Source organism: Lepus europaeus, chromosome 18, assembly GCF_033115175.1.
Source record: "Lepus europaeus isolate LE1 chromosome 18, mLepTim1.pri, whole genome shotgun sequence".
Taxonomy (NCBI): Eukaryota; Metazoa; Chordata; class Mammalia; order Lagomorpha; family Leporidae; genus Lepus; species Lepus europaeus.
In genome coordinates, this window is record NC_084844.1 from 118148 (window position 1) to 144166 (window position 26019).

Consider the following 26019-nt stretch of genomic DNA (forward strand, 5'->3'; position numbering starts at 1 on the left):
AAGGCACTTGGCAGAAGGGTGGGCCAGGTGGAGGGAGCCAGAGAGCCAGGGGTCTCTGGTATGAAGAGTATGTCAGTGTTTGCTCACATCCCTTCACACTGGGGATCCTTTTTATTTTATTTTATTTTGACAGGCAGAGTTAGACAGTGAGATAGACAGTTATAGACAGTGAGAGAGAGAGAGAGACAGAGAGAAAGGTCTTCCTTCCATTGGTTCACTCCCCTAATGGGTGATACGGCCAGCGCTGCGCAGATCTGAAGCTAGGAGCCGGCTCCTGGTCTCCCATGCGGGTACAGGGCCCAAGCACTTGGGCCATCCTCCACTGCCCTCCCGGGCCACAGCAGAGAGCTGGACTGGAAGAGGAGCAACCGGGACTAGAACCCGACACTCCAACCGGGAGCTAGAACCCGGGGTGCCGGCACCGCAGGTGGAGGATTAGCCAAGTGAGCCACGGCGCCGGCACACACTGGGGTTCCTAAGTTGGGTTTCCTCACTGCTTTTCATGGCCTAGGGTGACAAGAGCCAGGTGGTCCCAGTATCGGTCCCTGGAGTGGAGGAGTCGGCCAGGCCCCAAACAGGTCTGTAGGACACTGCCAGAACTTGGGTAGGGTCTGACATCTTGCTCGACTTTCAGGGCGATAGATTTCATGGGAGCTGGCAGAAGACACGAGATCCCGTGGTCAGAGACAGAGGAACTTACTATTCAGAGCAAAACGGGAGCCAGAAGGTGGGCACGTAATGCGGCGTATACGACCCGGACAGATGCCACACACACAGGGGTTGTCCTCCTTATGAGACGATGCTGAGCTGCTGTGTGGTGGGCAGTGGGCAAGCCAGCCCTCGGTCCTGGACTGAGCCATTGGTCACTGTGACACTACCCAGGAAACAAGCATCTGGCTTTGACTGCTGGTGAGGCAGGCAAGGTGGGCAAGGTGCGTGGGAGCCAGGGGTTGATCAAGGAGTATGTTCCAGAAAACACCGGTTAAGGAAGCTTTGAAATATAGCACCAGACTGCGGAATTCAAGGAGGCACACCAGGAGGCTGAGCGCTGGTAGTTCCCAGCAGGGAATTCCCACACGGTCCACAGATTGCTTGATGGCTGCCAGACATGGTCCCTAGTAAGTGGGTCAGAGTCCTCGGAGAGCCTGTGGAAGGGGCAACATCACTAGGGCTAGCCCTGGCTATGGGCTGAGTGACTGGTGTCCCCTTCCTGCGTCCCCTGTGCTCTCATGCTGCCCTCATACTGACACAGGATGGGGCCGATCTCACTGCCTGAACCCAGCCCCAGGTGCTTCTGTTTCTCTGTAGGGGGCACGCATATGTTGTGGGTATTTGTGCTAAGCCTTTGTCAGGAAAATGTATCAAAGACCTTGAAATGGGCAAAGCAATTGCAAGGCATCTTTTCCATGATTCTCTGCTCTCGGTCCCTTGTCATCTGTGACAGAGCATCAGACAATTCCCCAGTAATGCGAACAAAGCTGGTGCATACATAACGTGTATTTAGTGGAAAAACAACTGACTTCCACCCTGTAGAGATCATTTCAAAGTAGGGCTCATGTCCTGTGGACATTGACGAGTTTTGTGACTATCAGCAAATTCTTTTCAGCATTCCTGTCTGCATATTTGTCTGTCTTTGGATATTCCTTTCAACAAGTCTTAGCACCTTACTGGTTCCCTCATTAGCCAATAAATTAAATAAAATCTTCAACATGTACTCATTTTGTACTTCTTGGAAAATTATCTTTTAGCACTTCCTTATCTGACAGAACAGATTCTAACCAACTAGAGTTACAGGAGATTGATTTGTGAGTCCATGCCAAATTCCTGTCTGTATTATGAGACATTTAGTCTTTCAATCAATGAGCATCTGCATGTGTGGACACAGGATGTCCAGGCTTTGAAGTCAGTGAGAACTGTCCCTGCCCTAGAAGCCGACAGATGTGAATCAAGGACTTAGGGGCCACCAGACTCCTAGTTCTGACAGGAATCCAGGGAGGGCTCCCTGTGGAGATGATGCTGAAGCTGGCTTTGAAGGGCAAACTGGGATTCCCTTCACTGTGGGGAGGAAGGGTCTGAGATGGCTCACAAAGGGGCAGCCAGCCACACTGCCCCTAAGGCGTAGGGTCATTGAGGACTGTCACCTGGGCAGATGTGAGTTCCATTTTGGAAGGAGGACTCCGTGTGCTCTGGACGGGTGGGAAGGAGAAACGCCTAGAGGAAGGAGGTGGCTCAGGATACACCACCTGCTGGTTCCACTCCCTGATTTTGTTCATTTGCGATTTCAGAGCCTAAAGTTGCCATTTCCACAGAGGTAGGGCTCAGGTGGTTAGGCAGGCTTTGCAGGGCTGTCCCTGCCCTTTGGGGCCACATGACTCTTCTTTGGATCACCCAGAGCATGGCTCTACACTGGCTGGCAGTGCAGGACCTGTGGCTGCCTCCCTCAGGCATGTACATGGTGAGAAACATGATTCACAATGTTGAACTGAAACCCGCTTGGCCCAATGCAGCCTCAGCACAAGTGGCTTGGACAAGAACACCTATAGACTGGTTCCAGGAGTGAGTGGGCTGTAGCCAGGCTGTATCTGAACCTCAGCATAGACTCTGTAACCAAGCAGCAGTCTCAGCCAACCACAGGCTGCCACCTGTTCGTACCATGCCCACACAAAGCCAGTGCAGGCTATAGCCAATCGGGTTGTTTTAGATAGCACTTCCTTTTCTCTGACTATAGATAAGAACTGCACCAAGCAGGGTTGGGTGTTTCAGTAGTCTGCTGTGGAGCACTGCCTTGCTCTAGAACCTTTTTCTTCCTTAAGCAAACTGTTCAACGTAACTGGGCTCAGGTTTACTTTAATAATATACTGACCCAGCAATATGCACCTAAGAATGTGCAAAACCAGGCAGAATCTTACAGGAAAATATGTGCCTTTAATATATGGTATACACTCAGATTTTGTTTTTAGGAATAGCTGGTAGGTCACTGCCTACTCTAAGATGTGGGTTCTGGGCTCAGAGACACAGGACCTTTAGTCTATGCTGGGCAGGGCCTCGACACTGATCCTGCTGTGTAGTGGATGTACAAGAATATCTGAGGAACTAGCCCCATCACAGTGTCTACTGAGATGCCTGTTTGCTCAGTGGTCAATGAGAAACACCTGGGGACTCAGTGGGCCAGGTGCCCAAGGTGGGTTAACCACCTAATGCTCATGTCTGTGCCCAGGACAGCTGGAACCTGTGTGATCATACAACAGTCCCTGGGGCAGCAAAAGGACCAACAGAGGCCTAGAGTGGATCCCCAGGCCAAGGAGTGGTCCAGCTCCAGAGAGGAGGTGGAGGAGGCAGGTGCTGAATATAGAGGCAGGCACTGAGTACCCACAGTTTCAGCCACACATGGCACAGAGCTGACCAGGTGTCTCACTTGCATTAGCTGAGTTGACTTTTGCCCAGACAACGAAAGAGGTCCCCACTTTGCAATGAGCCATGTGCAGTGGCTGAGATGTGCCAGGGCTACTCAGCCAGAAAGTGACAGTACCACAGGTCAACCTGGAGCCCATGCTTGCTCTCTTCTTATGCAAGCCAACAGGGACCAGCTGGTAGAGGTGGTCGCCCTGAGAATCTTGCCAGGAGGAGGTGCTGGGGAGGGCTCCTGGCAGACACCCAGGTAAGGCCCCAGGGGTTCCAGGCTTTGACAGGATGCCAGCAGCACAGGGGCTTGCCTCTGTGAGGTCTCACGGGAAATGCTGGGACTGCCCGGGGCCTCTGGCCTCCCTCACCCTCATGCTCTCTCAGACATGAACTGATCCTAGCCCTTTCTCCCACATGCGGGTATATCTGTACATATTGTCTCAAGTTAAAGGGCTCCACAAGGAGGAAAAGGTCTCCTCAAATATGCAAAGTTGTTCAGCACAGGCCTCTCCTTCCAACTGGCAGATGGTCCAATACAGACATACCTGTGATGAGCTGTAACTGGGCCACAACCCACACATGATACCTGCCTTCCACCTGTAAATTATCCCAGAATTTGAAGAGCACCTATCTTAAGTCACTTCAGAACCAGCCACAAGACTGTAGAACACAGTCCTTCCTCTTCCTTGGGTTGTCTGCTGGAGGAAATGCTTTGATTCCACCTCAGATCACTGCTTGCTTTTACCCTGCATCAGGCTCCCCCAGCTCAGCCTGTCCCCTCTTCTTGGTCCTAAGTGGGTCCAGCCAGGTGGCCTTGGTATGCAGTCACCACCCAGAGGGGCAGCTCCAGACGACAGACCAAAAGCTCGTCCTCCCTGCACAGGGGTCAGTTCTCCAGGGCTCCGGGATCTGGCCCTGATGAGGATGCACTCAATGGAGCACACTGCTCTGGCCTCTCCTTCCTGCTTCACCCTCCTGTCGTATCTCCTGCCATCAGAAACACTCCATGTACAAACCCCCGACTCAGGCTGTGCTTTCTGGACTGGTGAGGCAGATCCAAGCCAAGAAAACCATTCTGTGAGGCACCTGATGCACACATGAAATCCACACTGTTGCTAAACGAATGTTTTTGGTAAATCCCCGTTGCTAAACGAATACTTCCTGTGACAGGAAACTCATCCCTCCCAGCCACGTTGTCCTGCAGCGGGTTCAGACTCAAGCGTTGGTCAATCATGTTGTCCTGCAGTGGGTTCAGACTTGAGCTTGCAGTCAGCCACGCTGGGCTTTAAAGCAATCATATTTGTAAAGTGCCTGGAATTTAGGAAATGCTCGGAGAATGAGATTTCTTCTTTTCAGAATTCCTGACAGTTTACAGACTAGTAGAACAATGATTTCTACCCATTAGTTATTCATTCAGCAAACATTATTGTGCTGTGCTTTAGGCAAGGCAATGGGTAGGTAGGGTCTTTTAGATTTTTAAAATTTATTTGAGGAGAAGAGAGGGAGAGAGAGAGAGAGAGAGTTAGTTCTCATCCCCTGGTTCACTCCCTAAATGTCTGCCTTGGCCATGACTGCCTTGGCCATGACAGGACGGGGCCCAAGCTGGGAGCCAGGAACTCAATTTGGGTCTCTCACGTGGGTGGCAGGAATCCAATCAATTAAGCCATCACTGCTAACTCCCAGGATCTACATTAACAGGGAGTTATTGTCAGGAGCTAGAGCTGAGTACTGAATCCAGATACTATGAATGGAATGTGGGCATCTTAAGTGCTAAGCCAAGTGTCCACCCCAACTGGATGGGGTCTTAATCCCCCATGGACATACAGGGCTGCCCCATCACTCTGTCAACTGAATGCCATAATCTCAAGTTCTTGCATCCAGGATCCGCCATTCACAGGCTTGTCTTTGCCAGGCTCTGTCTTCGGCCCAGCAGCCTGTACTATGACTTCAACCCCTGCCTGAGGCTTCCAGGAGCTCCATGTGGGAGGGGGCTCCTTTCCCAGAAGCCACCTTCTTGAAGGTCATGACTCAAACTGGATCAGTTCTAACTCCCCAACAGGTCTGAATTCCGGGAACACATGCTGCTGAAACATGGGCTTTAGGGATCATCTCCACACTGATCTGCTGTCTTGTAGACTTTTTTTTTTTTTTTTTAACCAATCAGCTGCAACTCATGTCATTAGATCGACATAGTGAGCAACAACAAACATTTAAAAAACATGAGACAGATCAACAACCAACGTGTGCTGTCTGACATCTGGTTTACTCCTTTATGAACACATTTATTGTTAGGGTGCTCTGCCCAACACCTGCAGCCTCCTGCAGTCCTAGGTACTTCTGACCGCCAAGGGGCATACACTGCAAGGGGAGGTTGAGCCATAGTTGAGGTTTGTACCATCTGGAAGCTTGGAAAAGGCACATGGAGGTCTGGGGGTGTGAGCTGTCATGAGAAACCTTCTAGCTGTTGTCTTTAAAGCTTGGACTTTGCCTTCACTGATAACATTCATGGCAGATTTGTCCCATCTGGGCCGCATCTCCAGTTTAGTGACATTTGTTGAAGACTTGCAGCACATCTCCTCCTACATCAGCATTGGAAGAGGCTATGGTGCAGTTCTTAGACTTGGAGACCTGGTGGCTTAGTTTGGGCTGCTATAACAGAATATATACTGAGTAACTTACAAACAAGTGAGATTTTTGCTCACAGTTCCAGGAACTCTAAAGTGAAGGTTCCAGCAGATATTTTGTCTGGTGAGAGCCCATTCCTCATAGCTGGCACCTCTGTGGGTCCCTGAAGCCTTTTTCATAAGGGCACTAATTCCACTTACTAGGCAGAGCCTTGGGGACCCAACCACCTCCTCATAGCTCCACCTAACACCAGCACCTGGTTTTGGGGGTGGTAGTGCACAAACAGACCACAGCACCCAGCCTTCCCCATTCCAAGCCCTGGCAGCTGGCACCAAGTCCTCTGAATACAGCCAGCATCCGATAACATGTTGCATGAACTGTTAAAATTAAAGGAGGCCGTCCATGCAGTGAGCCAAAGCTGCAGGGGCCTTGTGACTTTGTTCATCTTCCATCATGACCTCACTTCCCACTGGCTTAAGCCCACAGGATCTCAACCCAGCGAACACCAACCCCCACACCTTACTTCCTCTCACGGGGGTGTGTGTGTGTTGTGCCCCAGTCCCCAGGGCCTAAGCCCTCTCACCACCCCTGGGTTTGGAACACCAAATGAATATAGTCTGGCATTGCTGAAGTGCCTCTTGGTTCTCTAAATGTTTGCCAAAAGGACATTCTAATCAAATTTGTATTGGGGGAAAGGCAGTGAGTAGCAAATTTCTGGCAGTAAGAGATGCACAGGAAGCAAGGCAAAAGCAGCCAAGCCTACTTCTGAATGCCACGTGGCAGCACGGCTGTGCCGGAACCCAGCTGCAGCTGCTGCTCTCTGACCCCTTATCTTGAGCCTACAGTGCATTCTGGTGGCCTCAGTGCTACTTTTTACTGAGGTGTCGAAATGAGGCTATTTTGAATACACCAACCCCCAAAGAACATGAAGTACTTGAGGAATATTCTGCAAATGGCTTTTTATCTACAAGGCTGCATTGCACTCATCTGACATAATGGTTCCTACTTGTCCAAAAAGTTCAAATTAGGTCAAATTAATGAGGAAAAAAAGTCACAACTGGAAGTGGTGCTCACACTGAAGTGCTGCTATGTGTAATAGCTGCTGTGCAGAGAGGTGTGCATTGAATCTGTCTTGGACAGTAAGGGAGCATGGCTGGCTCTCTGCTGACGACGTGCTCATTGAACAATCAGGTGCCTGGTCCGGGAGAGATGGAGTAGCTCCGCAGGCTAATCTATGTATACGGGTCCCAACCCTGAGCCCAAACATCACACTGGGCCCTAACGTACCCCAGACCTGTTCTCTACACGAGCCTTACTGTCCCCATCGCCCCTCGCGTGAGGGGCTCAGCAGCCCTCGGGGGCCCGTCGCCAGCAGGCCCACCCGGGTGACACTGAGAAGCGAAGGCCCTCAGGGCCCCACAGGCAGGGATCGGGCTCGGTGCGGGTCTGCAGGTCCAGAGAATAGGCGGGCCGTGGGCACTTCTCTTTGCTGGCCTGGCGCTATGTTCTCAGAAAACGGCAGGGCGGCTGCTCTGCCAGGTCGCGGAGACCACCAGCTCCTGGGGCCGCCTCCCGCTAAGCGGAGTCATCTCCGAGGGCTGCCGGGGGAGGCGCCGACGAGGGACCAGCGCCAGGACGTGAGGCCACCGCGAAGCCAGCAGCCGATCGCCCCGGCCTGGGCTGACGCCAGGAACCCAGCGCACGCCCGGGGGCTCCCCCGCGTGCTCGAACACCCAGCAGCCCCGCTCCGGCCTCGGGCCAGTCCACCTCCATGTCCACCTGCCCTTCCGGAGCCACTTCCCGAGAGGCTACAACGGTCCAACCCCTCTCCCGCGCCCCGTCCCGCTTCCTTTTAAGGGCGCCACGAGGTTTTCAGGTCTCGGGTTCCAGCCACCACCCAGCGGGAACGCAGGCGCCTCCTCACGAATCCAGCCCCGTCAAACACGCGGTCTCCTCACAACTTCCCCGCGGACAAACGTTCGCTTCGCGGACTTCGCAGCGTGCGGAAGAGCCCCTGCGCCGTGTAAGGCAGAGGCCGGCCCCGACCGCGGGGGTCGCCGCCCCCGGCGCCCGCCCCGAGCCCCGCCCCCAGAGCCTGGCACTGCGCGTGGGGAACTGGGCCGTCCACTCCGGCCTCGCCCCCGCAGGACCGACACGTCTCGGCACCAATCGGAGGAGGCCTGACCCCGGCCCCGCCCCCGGCCTCCCCGCCTCCGGCGCTGCCCGCGCACGCGCCGCGAGCGGAGACCACGGGGCGCGCGGAGCTGGAGGAGGACGCGGGGCGTCCTGAGGAGACCGGAGGCCATGCGGGCCCGCGGCGCTCGCCCGCTCGTGGTAGGTGCGGCGGGGGCGCCGTCGCCCCGTCGCTCACGCTCGGGTCCCTGCGGACCCGCCTCTCGGGGCGTTGCGCGCGCCTGCGGGGCCGGGCGGTGGGCGTGGGCGGACGGCGTTGTGGGGCCCCGAGTCCTCCGCGTCCGCTCGGCCTCCTTTCCTGGGCCGAGGCTTCCGAGCCCTGAGCGCTGCGCTCCCCGTAGCGCTCCCCGGGTGGTGAGGCGCCCGGACCCCGCGGGGAGGCCCCGCGCTCGCCCTGGGGCGCGTGGTTGAGCAAGGTCCGTCCGAGGCAGAGGCACGGCCGGTTTTGAGCAGCAAGCAGGCCCTCCTTGGAAAGTCCCCGAGCGGGCGTTTGGCGCAGCGTCCCGCCCGAAGACCCTCCCGCGGTGCCAGACCCCAGGTTCTTGCTAGTGCACATCTTGGGGAGACAGCAGCAGTCGCTGGCTCCCCACGTGGGACACCCAGCCTTGGCTGTTGGCGGGCATTTGGGAAGAGGACATCCGAGAGGGTCTCAACCGTTCAAACAAACAAAACCCACACCCGTATGTATGAAGGAAGTCCGGAGCGGTTGTTTTGTGGATATAAGTGAAGCTCTGGGAACGGAACCGCTGCTGGGGCAGATCCTTGTTTCATTTGCAGAGAAATAGTTGCATTTTCAACACTCCTGTGAGCTTTTTGTAACAGTATTTGCATTTACTTTTTTTTTTTTTAAGATTTATTTATTTATTTGCAAGTCAGAGTTACACAGAGAGAAGGAGAGGCGCAGAGAGAAGTCTTCCATCTGCTGGTTCACTCCCCAATTGACTGCAACAGCCAGAGCTGTGCCAATCTGAAGCCAGGAGCTTCTTCCGGGTCTCCCACGGGAGTGTAGGGAGTGGGCCATCTTCTGCTATCCCAGGCCATAGCAGAGAGCTGGATCGGATGTGAAGCAGCCGGGTCTCGAACTAGCGCCCATATGGGATGCCGGTGCTTCAAGCCAGGGCGTTAAACCGCTGCACCACAGCGCTGGTCCTTGCATTTACTATTTTAAAAATCATATCTAAGGGCTGGTAGTGGGTAAGGCCTCCATCTGTGGTGCCGGCATCCCATGTGGGTGCTGGTTCATGTCCTGGTTGCTCCTCTTGCAATCCAGCTCTCTGCTAATGGCCTTGGAAAGCAGTGGAAGATGGCCCAAGTCTTTGGGCAGCTGTACCCACGTGGGAGACAAGGAAGAAGCTCCTGGCTTCTGAGGTTGTTGTGGCCATTTGAGGAGTGAACCAGCAGGTGGAAGACCTTTTTCTCTGTCTCTCCCTCTCACTGTAACTCTACCTCTTAAATAAAGTCTTTAAAAAAATCATACCTATTTTATATACACACTTGAGTATACACACCAGAGGTCTTCAGATAGTTCATGGAAAATGCATGTTATGAAAACACTGCAAGGATTTCAAAAATTTTTGCACCAAACTAAACTTAGCATTAACTCCATTTCTATGAATTTTAAATTAACATTTAAAAACAGATTTAGATATTTGTTTGAAACAGTGACTGAGAGAGGTCTTCCATCCACTGGTTTACTCCTCAAATGCTGGCAGCAGCTGAGACCGCCCCGCTGAATCCAGGAGCCGGGAACTCAATCCAGGTCTCATGTAGGTGGCAGGGATCCAAGTCCCTGAGCCATCATGTGCTTCCCAGAGGGGGCCTTAGCAGGAAGTTGGATGGGAAAGAGTAGCCAGCGCTGAAAGCAGGGACTCCGATACAGGATGGAGGCATCGAGTGGCGACTTCACTGCTGTGCCCGACAGTTGCCAGTTTTCCGTAAACACTCATCTGTGCATAGATGAGGCACATGCACTCACCTGACCCGTGTTCGTGCTTGTGTTCTTGTCTAGGAATTTGTCTCCTTCGTTAGGAGATAGGTATGTGTGTGTGTGTGTGTGTGTATGTATGTATGCATGTATATACCTAAAGATGAGGACAGACTGATTTCTGTGGTTCTGTGTTGCCTTATGTGTAAAATGAAGAGTTTATTCCTATTTTCAGTTGTTTTGAGTGATAGTCAGATTTCATTGACTACTCCAGAAAAGCTTAGAAATGTTTGTTTTACTTGTTGGGCTCCAAGAAAATACAGAGCTTATGCCAAGCCAGCTAAAACTGAGTGTAAAACAGAGAGGACTCACTGGGCACATTGACTTTGTGGGGCATTGTGGGAATGGTGCCCCTCACACTTTACGACAGTATTGTGGGGTTGGTGCCATCACACTTTACGGCAGTCTTGTCGGGTGCTGCTTCCCGTACTTTGACACAAAGTGCCTGGGCAGTGCAGTGTGTAGTCGTGCCCTGCTGGGGATGCACTGTGTTGGTGTGGCACTGGGTAGGTACTTCTCTGCTAGGTGGTGCAAAAGGGGTTACTTTTTTGCAGTTTCTTTAACATTGTGGTTTGTAACAAAGCTTATTCCACCCAAAAAAGGACAGATGAGTTATTTTCAGGAACGGTTGGAGAATACACTGCTATTTTCAACCAGAATGTTTCTGAGTTGCAGTTGGAAGCACAGGAATTTACAGTTGAGCTGGGGAAAATTTTGTTGCTTCCAGATTTTTTTCCCCTTTCAAGAACATTTTAAAGACCAGTTCAGGAAAATCTAAAACCTAAATCTTTTTTTATAAATAAAATAGGTTTATTTATTTATGAAAGGCAGGGCTACAGAGAGAGAAGGAGGGATGGAGGAAGGAAGAGAAAGGGAAAGAGATCTATCTGCTGGTTCACTCCCCAAGTGGCTGCAACAGCTAGGCTGAAGCTGGGAGGAGCCTGGACTCCTTCTGGTTTCCCGTGTGGGTGACTGGGGCCCAGACACTTGAGCCATCACATTTGCAGGGAGCTGGTGTGGAAGTGGAACTGCCAGGACTCAAAACTGGCACACTCTGATATGGGATACTAGCATTGCAGGTGGCAGCCTAACCCCATGCCACAGTGCCTGCTCCTAAGACATACGTCTTCTGGAGCAAATGCATGTTAAGAGTTTGGAGAGAAGGAATAAACCGCTTTTATTTGTCAGGAACACACGCTTTCCTGGGAAGCCTTATTCTTGGTTGCTCTGTAAATCAAGCTTTGCCATGTAGAAGTGAGCACTGTGTGGATAGTGAAGGGGAAGTAGGTTAGAGCGATGGAAAGGGAATTCTGTTTGGTAATCCATTTCTTTTGAATTTCAGTCCATTATCCTCCCAGTCTACAATGCTGAGCCATGGCTGGATGAGTGTTTGAAGTCTGTTTTGCAACAGGACTTTGAAGGTGCCATGGAACTCTCTGTCTTTAATGATGCCAGTCAGGTATTTGTAACTTCTTGGGTGATTTAGTGCTGGTGTAAGTTATGTTTGACTGTTCCAAAGGATATTTCCTGACCTGTGGACGTTGTATTTTCAGGACAAGTCTATGACTATCATTGAAAAATGGAAAGAGAAGCTAGAAGAGTCTGGTATCCTCGTGGTTGTTGGAGGGCACAGTTCTTCTTCTCCCCGGGGAGGTGAGCTGGAATGTTGAGTTTATTAAGCTGGTTCCTGGTTCCTTAACTTACATCTTTAGATAGTCTGGTGTTGTTCAAGTACTAGAAAAAGCACCCTGGTTATAATTAGATATGCCTCTTGTTAAGAATATACTAGACCTGAATTCCTATTCTTTGGTAAAGATTTGTTGTTACAATGTGATTGTGACCCCTCTCCAAATCCTATGTTGAAACCTAACCCCAGTGTAATGGTGTTAGGAGGAGGCCCTTCTGGGAGGTGTTTAGGTCATGAGTGTGGAACTTCATACATAGAGGAGAGCCCTTCAAAAGAGGCCCCAGTGACTGGCGTTGTATCTGGTTAAGCCCCAGCCTACAACGTTGGCATCCCATATGGGCACCAGTTCGAGCCTTGGCTGCTCCACTTCTGATCCAGCTTCTTGCTAATGACCTGGGAAAGCAATGAAGGATGGCCCAAGTGCTTGGGCCCCTGTACCCACATGGGAGACCTGGAGGAAGCTCTTGGCTTCAGCTTGGCCCCATCCTGGCTGTACGGCCATTTGGGAAGTGAACCAGTGGATGGAACATCTCTCTGTGTTTCTCCCCTCTGTAACTCTGCCTTTCAAATAAATAAATCTTTAAAAAGGGGGCGGGGCAAGGGAGACTTTGCTCTTGGTCCTTGTGAGGACTTGGGGATAAGACACCTGGGTGAACTAGGAGGTTGGCCCTTACCACATACTGAACCTGCCACTGCCTTGATCTCGGACTCCCAGCCTGTAGGACTGTGAACACATTTCTGTAAGGCACTCAGTCTGTGGTGTTCTGTGGCAGCACGTGGGTTACTCCAGTGTACTTCCCATCTCTATAGATTTGCCTGACATTCTGGACATTTCATATAAATGGAATCATGTATGATGTGCTCTTTTGTAATTAGCTGCTGTTATATAGCATAATGTTATTAAAGCTCATCCACGTTATGACATCTGTCAGCATTTTATTGTTCTGTGGGAGAATTAAATTCAAGTGTATGCATATATCGTCTTGTGTTTGGCCACTTGTCACTTTTTGGTTATTGTGGGTGGTGTTAACATTCATGTACAGGTTTTTATTTGAACATTGGCCTGCCTGCCTGCCTACCTTTTCTTTTTATTTATTTATTTATTTATTTATTTGAGAGGTTGAGTTACAAAGAGAGAGAGGGAGAGACAGAGAGAAAGGTCTTCCATCCACTGGTTCACTCCCCAAATGGCTGCAATGGCCAGAGCTGGGCCGATCCAAATCCAGAAGCCAGGAGCTTCATCCAGGTCTGCCACGTGGGTACAGGGGCCCAAGCACTTGGGCCATCCTCTACTGCTTTCCTAGACCATAGCAGAGAGCTGGATCAGAAGAGGAGCAGCTGGGACTTGAACCGGCATCCATATGGGATGCTGGCACTGCAGGGGGAAGCTTAGCCTACTATGCCACAGTGCCGGCCCCTGAACGCTGATTTTCAAATCCTTTGAGGATATATGAGTATTTTGGTGTAGAATTGCGGGGTCATATTGTGAGTCTAAGTCAGACACATTGAGGAGTTGCTGTGCTGTTTTTCCCTCTTACCAGCAGTGCTGTGAAGGTCCAGCTTCTGTACTCTCGTCAGCACTTGTTATTTCTGGTTTCTGTAGTGTAGCCATCCTGTACTAAAGTGAAATGTACCTCATTGTGATTTTGATTTGTATTTCCCCACTTACTGATTATGTTGAGTATCTTTTCCTGTGGTTGTAGTCCATCTGTGTATCTTCTTTGGAGAAATGTCCGTTCAAGTCTTTTGTCTGTTTTACAAGTGGGTTATTTATTGTTGAGTTGTACTTGTTTGGAAATCAAGAGCTTTTGAGATATATGATCTACAAATATTTTCTGCCATTCTTAGGTATCTTTTTACCCTCTTGAAAGTGTCCTTCCCTGCACAGAAGTTTGTAATTCTAATGAAATCTAGCTGATTTGTTCTTGTGTGGCATGTGTTTCTTGATCAACACTAAGAATCCGTTGCCAAATCAGTCATTGCCAAATGAAGATTGATACCTGTGTTTTCTTTGAAGAGTTCTATTTAGATTTTTGATCTATTTTGAGTTAATTTTTATGTGGTAGGAAGTGTTTATAGATGTTCAGTTGTTCCAATATCATTTGTTTAAGGGACTTGGAGCTCTTTTTTTTTTTCTTTTTTTAAGATTTAGTTATTTATTCGAAAGGCAGAGTTACAGAGAGGCAAATGCAGAGCAAGAGAAAGAAGTCTTCCATCCGCTGGTTCACTCCCCAAATGGCTACAACGGTCAGAGCTTGGCCGATCTGAAGCTAGGAGCCAGGAGTTTCTTCAGAGTCTCCCATGTAGGTGCAGAGGCCCATGGACTTGGGCCATTTTCTGCTGCTTTCCCAGGCCATAGCAGAGAGCTGGATCGGAAGTGGAACAGTTGGGGCTTGAACAGGTGCCCAAATGGGATGCCATCACATCAGTTTGCAAGGATGAAGTTAAATCTTGTTCATGTCCCTGTTGAAGGACCGATGATTAATACATAAATAGTAGCTGACACCACAGACATGTCTATTGGTTCAGTTTACACAATCCTGACTGAAAGATTAAAGTCAAGTAAACTTTTACTTGATAGGTACCAAAACTCTCGTACCCAGATCCGTTGCCAATGAGCAGAGCTTTCAAGGGAAATTGTAAACAAGTGGGGAGGATTTCTTCAAGAATGGTTGTATCAGGATGACCCTGAAAACAAAGCACAGTCACAGCAGTGACTACTGAGAGGTAGAAGTAGTGCAGGGAAACAAAGGTAGAGCAGAGGTCAGGGCGGGTGTTTGGCAGCAGGTCAGGTGCCCCTGTGGAAGTCTGTGTCCCGTGTCAGAGTGCCTGGGTTTGAGCCCCTGCTCTGCTTCCCATTCCCGCTGCCTGCTAATGACTTCAGGTGTAATGGATCAGGTGTCCTTTAGTTTGATTTTAAGGTTTTCATATCAGATTTGAAAAATATGTGTGCATATATTAAGGTACTTTTAAAAAGTTCATGGAAAGTGGATTTTAAATTTACTTTGTTACACAGTTTTTTGAAATCATGTGCAGTTGCTTGGAGTTTAAAGGTGGGTGTGAGGGTAGCTTTCTGTAGGGTTAGGACTCATGTTTTTATTTTTTATTTTTTAATTTATTTTATATATTTGAAAGACAGAGTTACAGAGAGAGGTAGAGAAAGAGAGAGAGGTGTTCCATCTGCTGGTTCACCCCTCAGATGGCCGCAACAGCCGGAGCTGAGGCGATCCGAAGCCAGGAGCCAGGAGCTTCTTCTGGGTCTCCCACGTGGGTGCAGGGCCCCAAGGCCTTGGGCCACCTTCTACTGCTTTCCCAGGCCATAGCAGAGAGCTGGATTGGAAGAGGAGCAGCCAGGACACAAACCGGTATCCATATGGGTTGCCTGCACTGCAGGCAGAGGCTTAGCCTACTGTGCCACAGCACTGGCCCCTGCAGAGGTTCTTTTTACTCAAGGACTTGTTAACTGTTATAAGTGGAAGCATCAGTCTGCAGCAGAACTGGGCTCTGAACTCAGGATGTCTTTCTCAGAGGTCTCAGGAACATCCTCATACTGATCTGGAGATTGGCTCTTGGTAAAAACAGTTTTGCTGTGTGAGGAAAGTAGTGTAAAGTGCGTGTCCCCCAGCCCGAGAGAACCCGATTGGGGTTTTGGGGGAAATGGGCTTTGCCCTCTGCAGCTTCCTGCTGGTATTTAGCTCATTTTCTTCTGTTATCTTTGCGGGGGGGGGGGGGGGGCAGCTAGCACATGGAGGGTAGGTGTTGGTACAGGTGAATGACAACCCTGCTGAAACAGCCTTGTCTCTCAAGATGTGCTTAGCGGGGCCGGCACTGTGGTGTAGTGGGTAAAGCCGTTGCCTGCAGTGTTGGCATCCCATATGGGTGCTAGTTCAAGTCCTGGCTGTTCTACTTCCGATCCAGCTGTCTACTGATGGCCTGGGAAAGCAGTGGAAGATGGCCCAAGGCCTTGGGCCCCTGCACCCACATGGGAGACCTGGAAGAAGCTCCTGGCTCCTGGCTTTGGATTGGCTCAGCTCCAGCTGTTGCGGCCATTTGGGGAGTGAACCAGCAGGTGGAAGACCTGTCTCCCTCTCTCTGCCTCTCCTCCTCTCTATCTCTGACTTTAAAGTAAATAAATAAATCTTTAAAAAAAAAAAAAAGTGCTCTAGCCGAGTCCCCAGGGCATAATGTTTCAGAGAGCAGGCAAATATGTACAATACTTAAAAATTTTTATATATTTCTCATAGCTTTTAAGATTTATTTTGAAAGACAGAGAGAGAGAGCATAGACCTTCCATGCATTGGTCCACTCCTCAGATGGCTGCAATGGCCAGCCCTGGGCCAGGCTGAAGCCAGGAGACAGGAGCTTCATTCAGGTCTCCCATGAGGGTGGCTGGGCCCAAGTGCTGGGGCCATTTCTGCTGCTTTCTTGGGTCATTTGCAGGGAGTGGATCAGAGTGGAGCAGCTGGTACAGAAACGGGCACTCGTATGGGATACGGCTTTGCAGGTGGTGGCTTTACCCACTACGCCACAGTGCCAGCCCCTAAACAGTAGTTTTTAAGGCTTGGTTCTTTAAGTGAAGAAACAGTCTGTTTTATAAAACTCCCATTAAGCCCAGATGCCTTGCTGTTGCTGTGGCGACCTCCCACCTGTAAGTCCCAGGGAGGGGACGTGGGCAGCACAACCCTGCCTTGTTCCTGCAGTACTTGGGTCTCGGAGGATATGGGAGGGACATGGAGCTCAGGCAAGAGCAGATGCTTCGCAGGGCCCCGTTGCCAGGTGCCTCGGTTTCCTCATTTGTGTCTAGGTGGTAGTGGGTGCCCGTGTCCGAGTGTTGGGAAGGTGTGATGTGTGTAAGGCCCACACTGCAGCACCGTGGTAGCGACCATCTGTCACTGACATCCTCATCGTGTTCATCAGCTGGAAGATGTTATTATTTTTCTCAACATTATTTCTTGTTTTTGTTATTTAATTTGCTTGAAATGGAAAACCGTATAAATTTGTTATCATAGAACATCTATTTCAACTTATGAAATGCATGTAAGCAAATTGGTTTTGAAAGCATTATGAAAGTTCTTTAATATTCTTTAAAAATATAGTTGACAGTAAATTGAAAGCATTTTGGTAACTGTCGACATCCTTGACTAATGTCCATATCAAAAACAAGTTTTTTCTTTCAGAAAATGCTTTTACAGATTAGCTCTTACCTGATCCATATCATATTTGTACTTTTTTTTTTTTTATCAAGGTCAGTAATACTATCCGTTTTAAAATTGTGAAGGCCTGAGTTTACCCTCCTGACTGTTGAAGTTTGGGTCAGGGATTCATGGGAAACTGGATTATACATTAATAAATGAGGCAATTGGGGTATATCTGAAAGGCTGTATTTTCCTATAATGTATTTTCTCTAATAGGAAAGTCAGAGAAAACAAATCCAGTGTCTGTTTTCAAGAGGCTGGTTATTTAAAATGGATTAAGATGAACTTATTATGACTTTATTTCATAATAGAGCAAAATTCTTAGTAATGTAGTCACTTGGCTAAAATCAAAATAAAATACAACCCCTTCTCTCCTCTCCAAGAGTAAGGAATGTTTCTGTCCCACCGCCCAGGCACGAGTCTTTCCTGCCGTGGCCATGGTGACTGTCTCCCCTTGTGAACGATGGGCTTCCTCACATAGGGATCCCCAGGCACAAACATTGGACTTTCTTGAGGGAGTAATTATTAAAGCAAATCCCTGGTCTCTGCCAAACACAAGATTTAGTGTGAGAAACTTGCAGCTTCCTTGGTGAGATGTGTCTTCCTTCATTACCCAGATTCATAGATTTGGGTTTTTCTGCTAACGCCTGCCTTTGATAAGCTGCTTTTTGAACAAAACTGCTTATTTCAGGGTGTTATGGAAAGTCACTTCCCACCTTGTTTCCCCCCAAAAAATAGCTGCTTGGTTGTGCTTGTCATGAGGTGTTCTCTGTGCCTGCTTTACTCTGCAGGGGTGGTGGGGAGTTGGCTGCAGCTGTTGTGACCTGGCTGCTGCCCATCCAGGGGTGAGAGCCCAGCTCTGCCTCCCGCGGTGTGTTTCTTCTCCGCTCCTGCTGGTAACTAAGGTTGTTCTGTTACTGATTTAGGTGAGCAGAGCTCTGTGGATTAAGCTAGAGATTAAACCACTGCTGTGTGAGAACCCCCCTCACCAAAAGGGCACTGCTCTGGGTTGGAGCCTTTGGAAATTTGAGGGTAGGACGACTTTGTGCATCTCACCTCTGTTTGCTGCGCCATCCGCAGTGGTGCTCCAGTACCACCCAAGAGCAGGACAGATGTGAGTGGCGGGGCCCAGGCTTCTCTTGCCTCTGTAGCAGAAAACAAGGGAGTGCTGTGGGTGTGGCTGAAAGGCACAATTTGCTGAAGTCCCCTTGGGTGGACAACTTTCTCTGGTTTGTCCTAACCTTGAAAACCAGAGAGATTTGTTGTTGTAATTCTGCATAAATCTGTTTGGCTGTATGTGACTTCCCTTGGTGGTATCAAATCTAACTGTTCGGTTAACGTGATTCAGGTATTGGCAGTCTCTTCTCTAGGGAAAGTGGGTGTGTTCCCTTGAATGTCACCCTGCAGCAGTCCCAGTTGTTTTGTTTTTAAATTTATTTATTTATTTGAAAGAATTACATAGAGTGAGATACAGAGAGAGAAGCACTGGTTCACACCCCCCAGATGGCTGCAGTGGCTGGGGCTGGGCCAGGCTGAAGCCAGGAGCTTCTTCCAGGTCTCTCACATGGGTAACAGAGGCCCAAGCACTTGGTCATCTTCGGCTGCTTTTCCCAGGCCATTATCAGAGAGCTGGATCTGAAGTGCAGAAGCTGGGACATGAACCGGCACCCGTGTGAGATGCTGGCATTTTAGGCGGCAGCTTTGCCCGCTGTGCTACAGCGCCAGCCCCAATTTTGGATTCTTAAGGACACATGCTGCTCTTGGTGACTATGCAGATGGGTTCTGCTGGTCTGCACCAGGCAGAGGACTTGTAATCAATGCTGGATATGCATGCACTCAGATGTGGTGGACACTGGCGTGGCTTCAGCACAGGTTCAGATAGCTGCCCTATCAAATGTTTGGTTTAACAGATTTTTAACAACGGATCACACAAGTGTGAGTTCTCTACTTCCGCTTGAGACCAGACCCTGACTGTGACTGTCCTCGGGATGCACTCTACAGACCTCTTTCTGAGACATTTTACTTTTGCTTCTATGAAACTATGTCCTTGGGCCGGCACTTTGGCATAGTGGGTAAAGCCACTCTGCTGCCTGCCATGCTGACATCCCATATGGATGCTAGTTCAAGTCCTGGCTGCGCCACTTCCTATCCAGCTCCCTGCTAATACACCTGCGAAGATAGCAGAAGATGGCCCAAATCCTTGGGCCCCTGCCACCCATATGGGAGACCCTGATGAAGCTCCTGGCTCCTGGCTTTGGCCTGGCCCAGCCCTGGTCATTGCAGCCATTTGGGGAGTGAACTTGCTAGAAGATCTCTGTCTCTCTCTCTCTCTAATTCAGCCTTTCAAATAAATAAATAAATCTTTAAAAATAAAATAAACTATGTCCAGGAGTTACTAAGTGTGTACTAAGTTTACTTTTCTTCCCACAAGTACATCCTGCTACACCGTGGAGCCCGATGGACTGTGGGTGTCTTATCGTCAAACTCACATTGGTCACTAGTGTAGGATGCTGGCCCCCACCTATGTCCCTCTCATTCCTTTGAAAGCTGACCTAATTTTTGCTGGGTTGTACAAAATGTTCCTAGCTTCCTGATAATGCATAGTATACTAAGCTTTATGAGACTTCTTTTGACGTTGAATTATGAAATAACTTCTTTTTCATTTTCTCAACAGTTGGATATTCTAAAAATCAAGCAATTGCACAGAGCTCAGGGTCTTACCTTTGCTTTTTGGATTCAGTAAGTAACCCTTTGTTTTGTTTGCAATGTATGTATGTATGTTAGTTGAATAATTGAGTAGTTGTACATTTTAGTAGGATTCTTTAAAATCATCTTTCCTTGAGAGGCAGAGTTACAGAGAAGGGAGGGGGGAGAGAGAGAGGCAGAGAGAGGCAGAGAGAGAAAGATCTTCCATCTGCTGGTTCACTCCTCAAATAGTCCACAATGTCCAGGGCTGGGCCAGGCCAAAGCCAGGAGCCTGTAGCTTCTTCCAGATCTCTCACATTGGTGCAGGGGCCCAAACACTCGGGCCATCTTCCATTGCTTTTCCAGACGCTAGGGGAAGTGGAGCAGTCGGGTTTTGAACTGGTACTTATATGGGATGCTGGAGTTGCATTCCATATGATGGAGGCTTAACCTTCTATCACAACACCAGCCCCGGAAATCATTTTTCTAATATGGTCATACGAAAAGCTGAGGTTAGTAGGTTGTTGGCGGTGTAATTGCCATTGTACTTACGAACTTAATTAATTATAAATAAGATTACAAAAAGTGTAAAATTGCACAGCAGAGAACAGCATAAACAAAATGAAGATAAATGAGATGATATTGGCAAATATGATACTTAAAAGTGTTAGCCTTAAATAGAAATAATTCATAGAAGTGGATAAGAAAACCAGTAGTAGATAAACGGGCCACAGGCAGGAGTGGAGGCTGGTGAAGGTGGACTTGAAAGTGACAGATAAACTTTTATGACTGTTTAAATCCTTTGTGAGTAAACACGAAGTAGTTAGACACATTTCTTTTCTTAAGATTTATCTGTTATTTATTTGAAAGGCAGAATCATCCATCCGCTGGTCCACTCCCCAGATGGCCGCAACGGCCGGAGCTGAGCCAATCCAAAGCCAGGAGCCTCCTCCGGGTCTCCCATGTGGGTCCAGGGGCCCAAGGCGTTGGGCCATCTTCCACTGCTTTCCCAGGCCATAGCAGAGAGCTGGAAAAGAAGTGGAGCAGCCAGGACTCGAACTGGCACCCATATAGGATGCCAGCACTGCAGGCGGCGGCCCTACCTGCTACACCACAGTGCTAACCCTTAGACACCTTTCAAAACCAAAATAATAAAGCTTTGTGAAAGCATAAATTGTTACAGGGGTGGCAGAATAATTGCATTTTGTTCTGGGAGTTTAAAAAGCTTGTGGCTTCGAGTGTTGAATTGTACTTCTGAGTGGCTCTGAGAGAGACTTGTGTGCAAAGCAGCTTTGAATGATTGATCATGGCAGAAACTAGAAACAAGGTAATACGTGACGGTGGAGTGCTGCTAAAGACAGTCGTGTAGATCTGTGTGAGGGATTTCCTGTGATGCTTATGAAGAATTCTTAACCACAGAACACATAATCACAGTGCGTGAAAAAGAGCCCACAGTTGCACATTGAGGCTGTAGTCAGCCACGGGTTTTTGTCTTCATTACTTTAAGTAAACTCTAAGAACATTCCCTGGGTGTACTGCCGGCCTCCCCTGTGGCCAGGCCCACCCCGTGCTGGGAGCCTGGGCTCTGCAGGGCTTCTGTGTGTGCCCGCTGGAGGAGTCAGTTCAGGTTCAGAGTTTCTGCTTGTGCTGAAATAATTCACAGCTGAACCTCTTTAAATCCCGCATTGACTCAGCTCTTCTCCTCGACCTCTGTGGAGGTCTTGGCGCTTGAGGAGGAATCATATGCCTATGTGTATAAGCAAAGTGAAACTGCATATTAAAGAGCCTTGCTCTTGCAGACAAAGCCAGGCTAGAGCCAGGAGCTGGGAACTCCATGTGGGTGGCAGGGACCCAAGTACTTGAGCCATCACCTGCTGTCTCTCAGGGTGCACATTAGCAAGAAGTTGGAATCGGAGGCAGAGCAGAGACGCAGACCCAGGTGTGGGTGATCCTGTGCCTGGCTGGGGGATTGCCTGCCTAGCCCATGCAGGAGGTTAGGGTGGCCTGGCCGCTGGCAGGCAGCAGGAGCCCGAGGCACACCCCCCCCCCCCAGCACCCCTCTCCTCCATCAAAGGGTCTTTTAATTACCAATTAGGGAAACAGCTCTCGTGTGTGGCCCAGGCCCATTAGAACCACCTGGAAAGCTACCATAGGCTACTTGACCTTCAAGCTGATTGGAGAAGCTTAGCGGCACCAATATTGGCTTTATCCTATGAAATTAGTGTTGCCCTGAATTAGCTATGCCCCCCTCTGCCTGCCCTTTAAAAGCTTATGCTTGATTGTTAATAAACGGACATATTCACCGAAACTCGTCTCTGGTGCTTCTTGTCAAAGAATGCCGTCGCCCCACCATCCCAGCATTGCGGGCCTCGCAGGACCCGGGGACTCTGATATGGGCTGTGAGCATCCCATGTGGTGTCTTAAGAGCTAGGCCAAGCCCCTGCCCCGATGTGTTTTGATACTATTGTTAAGTGGCATAGTACAAAAAATTTGTAGGTTACAAGTATACTAATTTTATTTTTGTATACAGAAACTTGCTATGTTCTTTTGGATTATTTATATTGGTGAGTGACTAATGAGAGTTAATTGTTTTCACCTTTCTTTTTTAAAGATCTGTTTATTTGAAAGGCAGAATTAGCTAGAGACAGAGAGATAGGCCTTTCATCCACTGGTTCACTCCCCAAACGGCCGCAATGGCCAGAGCTGAGCTGTTCCAAAGCCAGGACCAAGGAGCTTCTTCAGGGTCTCCTACACTCGTGCAGGGGCCCAAGGATTTGGGCCATCTTCCACTGCTTTCCCAGTCCATAGCTGAGAACTGGATAGAAAGTGGAGCAGCTGAGACTTCAACCAGCACTTGTATGGCCACAGCACCGGCCTTGGCCTTTCTAAGCCTTGAGCCTTTTTTTTTTTTTTTTTTTTTTAAAGATTAATGTATTTATTTGAAAAGCAAAGTTACACGGAGAGAGGAGAGGTAGAGAGAGAAAGAGGCCTTCCATCCAATGGTTCGCTCCCCAATTGGCTGCAATAGCCAGAGCTGCACCAATCTGAAGCCAGGAGCTTCTTCTGGGTTTCCCACATGGGTGAAGGGGCCCAAGGACCTGGGCCATCTTCCGCTGCTTTCCCAGGCCACAGCAGAGAGCTGGATAGGAAGTGGAGCAGCTGGGTCTCGAACCAGAGCCCATATGGGATGCCGGCGCTTCAGGCCAGGACGTTAATCCGCTGCGCCACAGTGCTGGCCCCAGCCTTGGGCCTTTTATTTCTATTTCTTGTCACTGTAGTGATGGAGGTGTTGATTGAGTCCTCCTGTTAGTGGTGGTGGACAGCCTCTCCGTTGACTTCTGTAACTCCCTCAGTTATATTTTGTAACTTTTAGTGTGCAAGTCATGGACTTACGTTGATAAATATATGCTTGAATACTTTATTCTTTTGATACTATTGTGGATATACTATTTTCTTTATTTTGTTTTCAGATTGTTCAGTGCTAGGGTTTAGAAATACAGTTGATTTTTACATTTTGATCTTGAAATAGAACAATTCCAAAACTGGTTGGAGGAGTTGTCTTAGCACGCCCAAAACTGGGTCTGCTTTCCTCATGTGCTGAGAGCTGGTCACTGACATGGGGTGGAAGAAGAAGGCATTTATTGTCAAGCACAGAGCAAGGAGTTGGGCAGGTACCACTGAAATCCAGGGCTCCCTGAGGGGTTAGGGGTGAAGGTTCTTATGGGTTGAAGTTGGGGTGAGAAGTGTGGGTTCAGTATGTGTCTAGATTCCTGGAGGGGGTCCAGCTCCATGATTCACTTGGCTAATCCTCTGCCTGCGGTGCCGGCATCCCATATGGGCACCAGGTTCTAGTCCCGGCTGCTCCTCTTCCAGTCCAGCTCTCTGCTGTGGCCCGGGAGGGCAGTGGAGGATGACCCAAGGCTTGGGCCCCTGCACTTGCATTGGAGACCCGGAAGAGGCACCTGGCTCTTGGCTTCGGATTGGCGCAGCACTGGCTATGGCTTCCATTTGGGGAGTGAACCAACGGAAGGAAGAACTTTCTCTCTGTCTCTCTCTCACTGTCTATAACTCTACCTGTCAAATAAATAAAAAATAATAAAAATTTTAAAAAAAAGATTCCTGGCGGGTTAGTGGTGCATGTGGTCTTCCCTTGTTTGGCTGGTGATACTGGATTCTTTAGGGAATTTTTTTTAGATGTATTTATTTTATTTGAAAGAGTTACAGAGAGAGAGAGAGAGGAAGACACACACACACACACAGACCTTCCATCTGCTGCTTCACTCCCCAAATGGTTGGGTTGGTCAAAGCCAGGAGCTTCATCCAGGTCTCCCATGTGCATACAGGGCCCAAGCACTTGGTCGTCTTCTGCTGCTTTCCCAGGTGCATTAGCAGGGAGCTGGGTCGGAAGTGGATCAACCAGGACTTGAACTTGTACCCATATGGGATATCGGCACTGCAGGCAGCAGTTTAACCTGCTGCGATACAGCGCTGGCCCCACTTTTGGGAATTTCTGTGATGGCCAAATGGGCTTCAGTCTGGGGGCTGCATGTAAGTGGAAGGGATTTTCTGCTATGGACCTGGAACTCCTGGAAAAGACATCCAAGGCAACATTGACCGTCAAGGTGTAACTTATTGGAGAAGCAAATGGTTTTGTGAGTCCAGTAATTAGAACCTTGTAGCTGAGTTAATTTGAATAGGGGGTTGGTTTGCTATCAGAAAGATGGAGAAATGACACTTGAAGTAGGGGAGGGAGGGTGGAGACAGGCCTCATGGTATACAGTGTCTGTATTGAAGGCACTGTATAGAGGCTTAGTTTCAATCTTGTCTTCTGTGACCTTGTTGAACTTGTTTATCAGTTCTACTTTTTTGTGAATTCTTTGGGATTCTCTACATGTAAAATCATGTTGTGTGCCAACTGGGACAGCTTCTCTTCCTTTCTGACCTGAGTGCCTTTTGTCCCCCTTCCTTGCCTAGTGCACTGACCAGAACATGCTATATGATGTGACACAAGTGTCCCTTGTTCCCAGTCTTGGAGAAGGCATTCAGTCTCATCATTAAGATGTTCACTGTAGCACTTTTGTAGATGCTTTTCATCATGTTGAGGAAGTTCATTTTTGTCCCTACATTGAGACTTTCTATTATGAAAAACCATTTGATTTTGTGACATGCTTCCTCTCCAGTTACTGATTCATCACATAATGATTGTTCTTTTCTTCTGTTAATATGCTGTATGAAATCAGTTGACTCTAAGATGTTAAAGCAACCTTGCTTTCCTGGGATAAACCCCAGCTGGTCATCATATGAAACCCTTTCTGCATGTTGAGAATTCTTCCCTCTGTGCTCATATGGGATGCTATTCTGTAATTTTCCTTTTCTGTGATATCTTTAGCTGCTTTGGTTTTAGGTACTAACCTCATAGAATGAACCAGTTAGTGTCCCACTGCCTCCATTCTCAGAGAGACTTTGTAAATATGCTATTTCTTCTTAAATGTTTGGTAGCATTCACTTTTTTTTTTAAGGATTTATTTATTTATTTGAAAGTCAGAGTTACACAAAGAGAGGAGAGACAGAGAGAGAGAGAGAGGTCTTCCATACGATGGTTCACTCCCCAATTGGCCTCAACGGCCAGAGCTGCACCGATCTGAAGCCAGGAGCCAGGAGCTTCTTCTGGGTCTCCCACGTGGATGCAGGGGCCCAAGGACTTGGGCCATTTTCTACTGCTTTCCCAGACCATAGCAGAAAGCTGGATTGGAAGTGGAGCAGCTGGACTAGAACCGGCGCCCATATGGGATGCTGGTGCTTCAGACCAGGCGTTAGCCCACTGCACCACAGCGCCGACCTCAGCATTCACTGTTGATGCCATCTGGAATTGAGAGATTTTTAAATACTACATTTTTAAAAAAGATTTATATATTTTATTTGAAAGGCAGAGTTACAAAGAGAGGAAGAGCCAGAGAATCAGAGAAGTCTTCCTTCCCCTGGTTCACTCCTCAAATGGCTGCAAGGGCTGAGGCCCTGCAGCAGCCAGGAGCCAGGAAGTTCATCTTGGTCTTCAATGCTGGTGCGGGGGTCCAAGTACTGGACCATCTTTCACTGCTTTTCCAGATGCATTAGCTGGGAGCAGCCAGGACTTGAACCAGCACCCATATGGGATGCTAGCATCAAAGGCAGTGGCTCAACCGGGCTGCAACACTGACCCCTAATTCTTTTTTATATATTTTCCAGATTTTGTATTTCTTTTTTAGCTA

General features: G+C 48.9%; 1 protein-coding gene across 3 annotated transcripts in view; it reads left to right on the plus strand.

The window, feature by feature from the left end:
* The first annotated feature begins 8278 nt into the window (after positions 1-8278).
* The window catches only part of B3GNTL1 (UDP-GlcNAc:betaGal beta-1,3-N-acetylglucosaminyltransferase like 1), a 91374-nt gene continuing 73633 nt past the window's right edge, over positions 8279-26019 (plus strand). For 2 of the 3 annotated variants that reach the window (XM_062175523.1, XM_062175524.1), the window contains exons 1-4: positions 8279-8361; positions 11547-11663; positions 11758-11857; positions 19761-19825. In XM_062175523.1, the coding sequence (XP_062031507.1) occupies positions 8332-8361; positions 11547-11663; positions 11758-11857; positions 19761-19825 (312 nt within the window). In that variant the 5' untranslated portion in view covers positions 8279-8331. The remainder of the gene's footprint in view (positions 8362-11546; positions 11664-11757; positions 11858-19760; positions 19826-26019) is intronic. The other variant, XM_062175525.1, reaches the window with a different exon arrangement.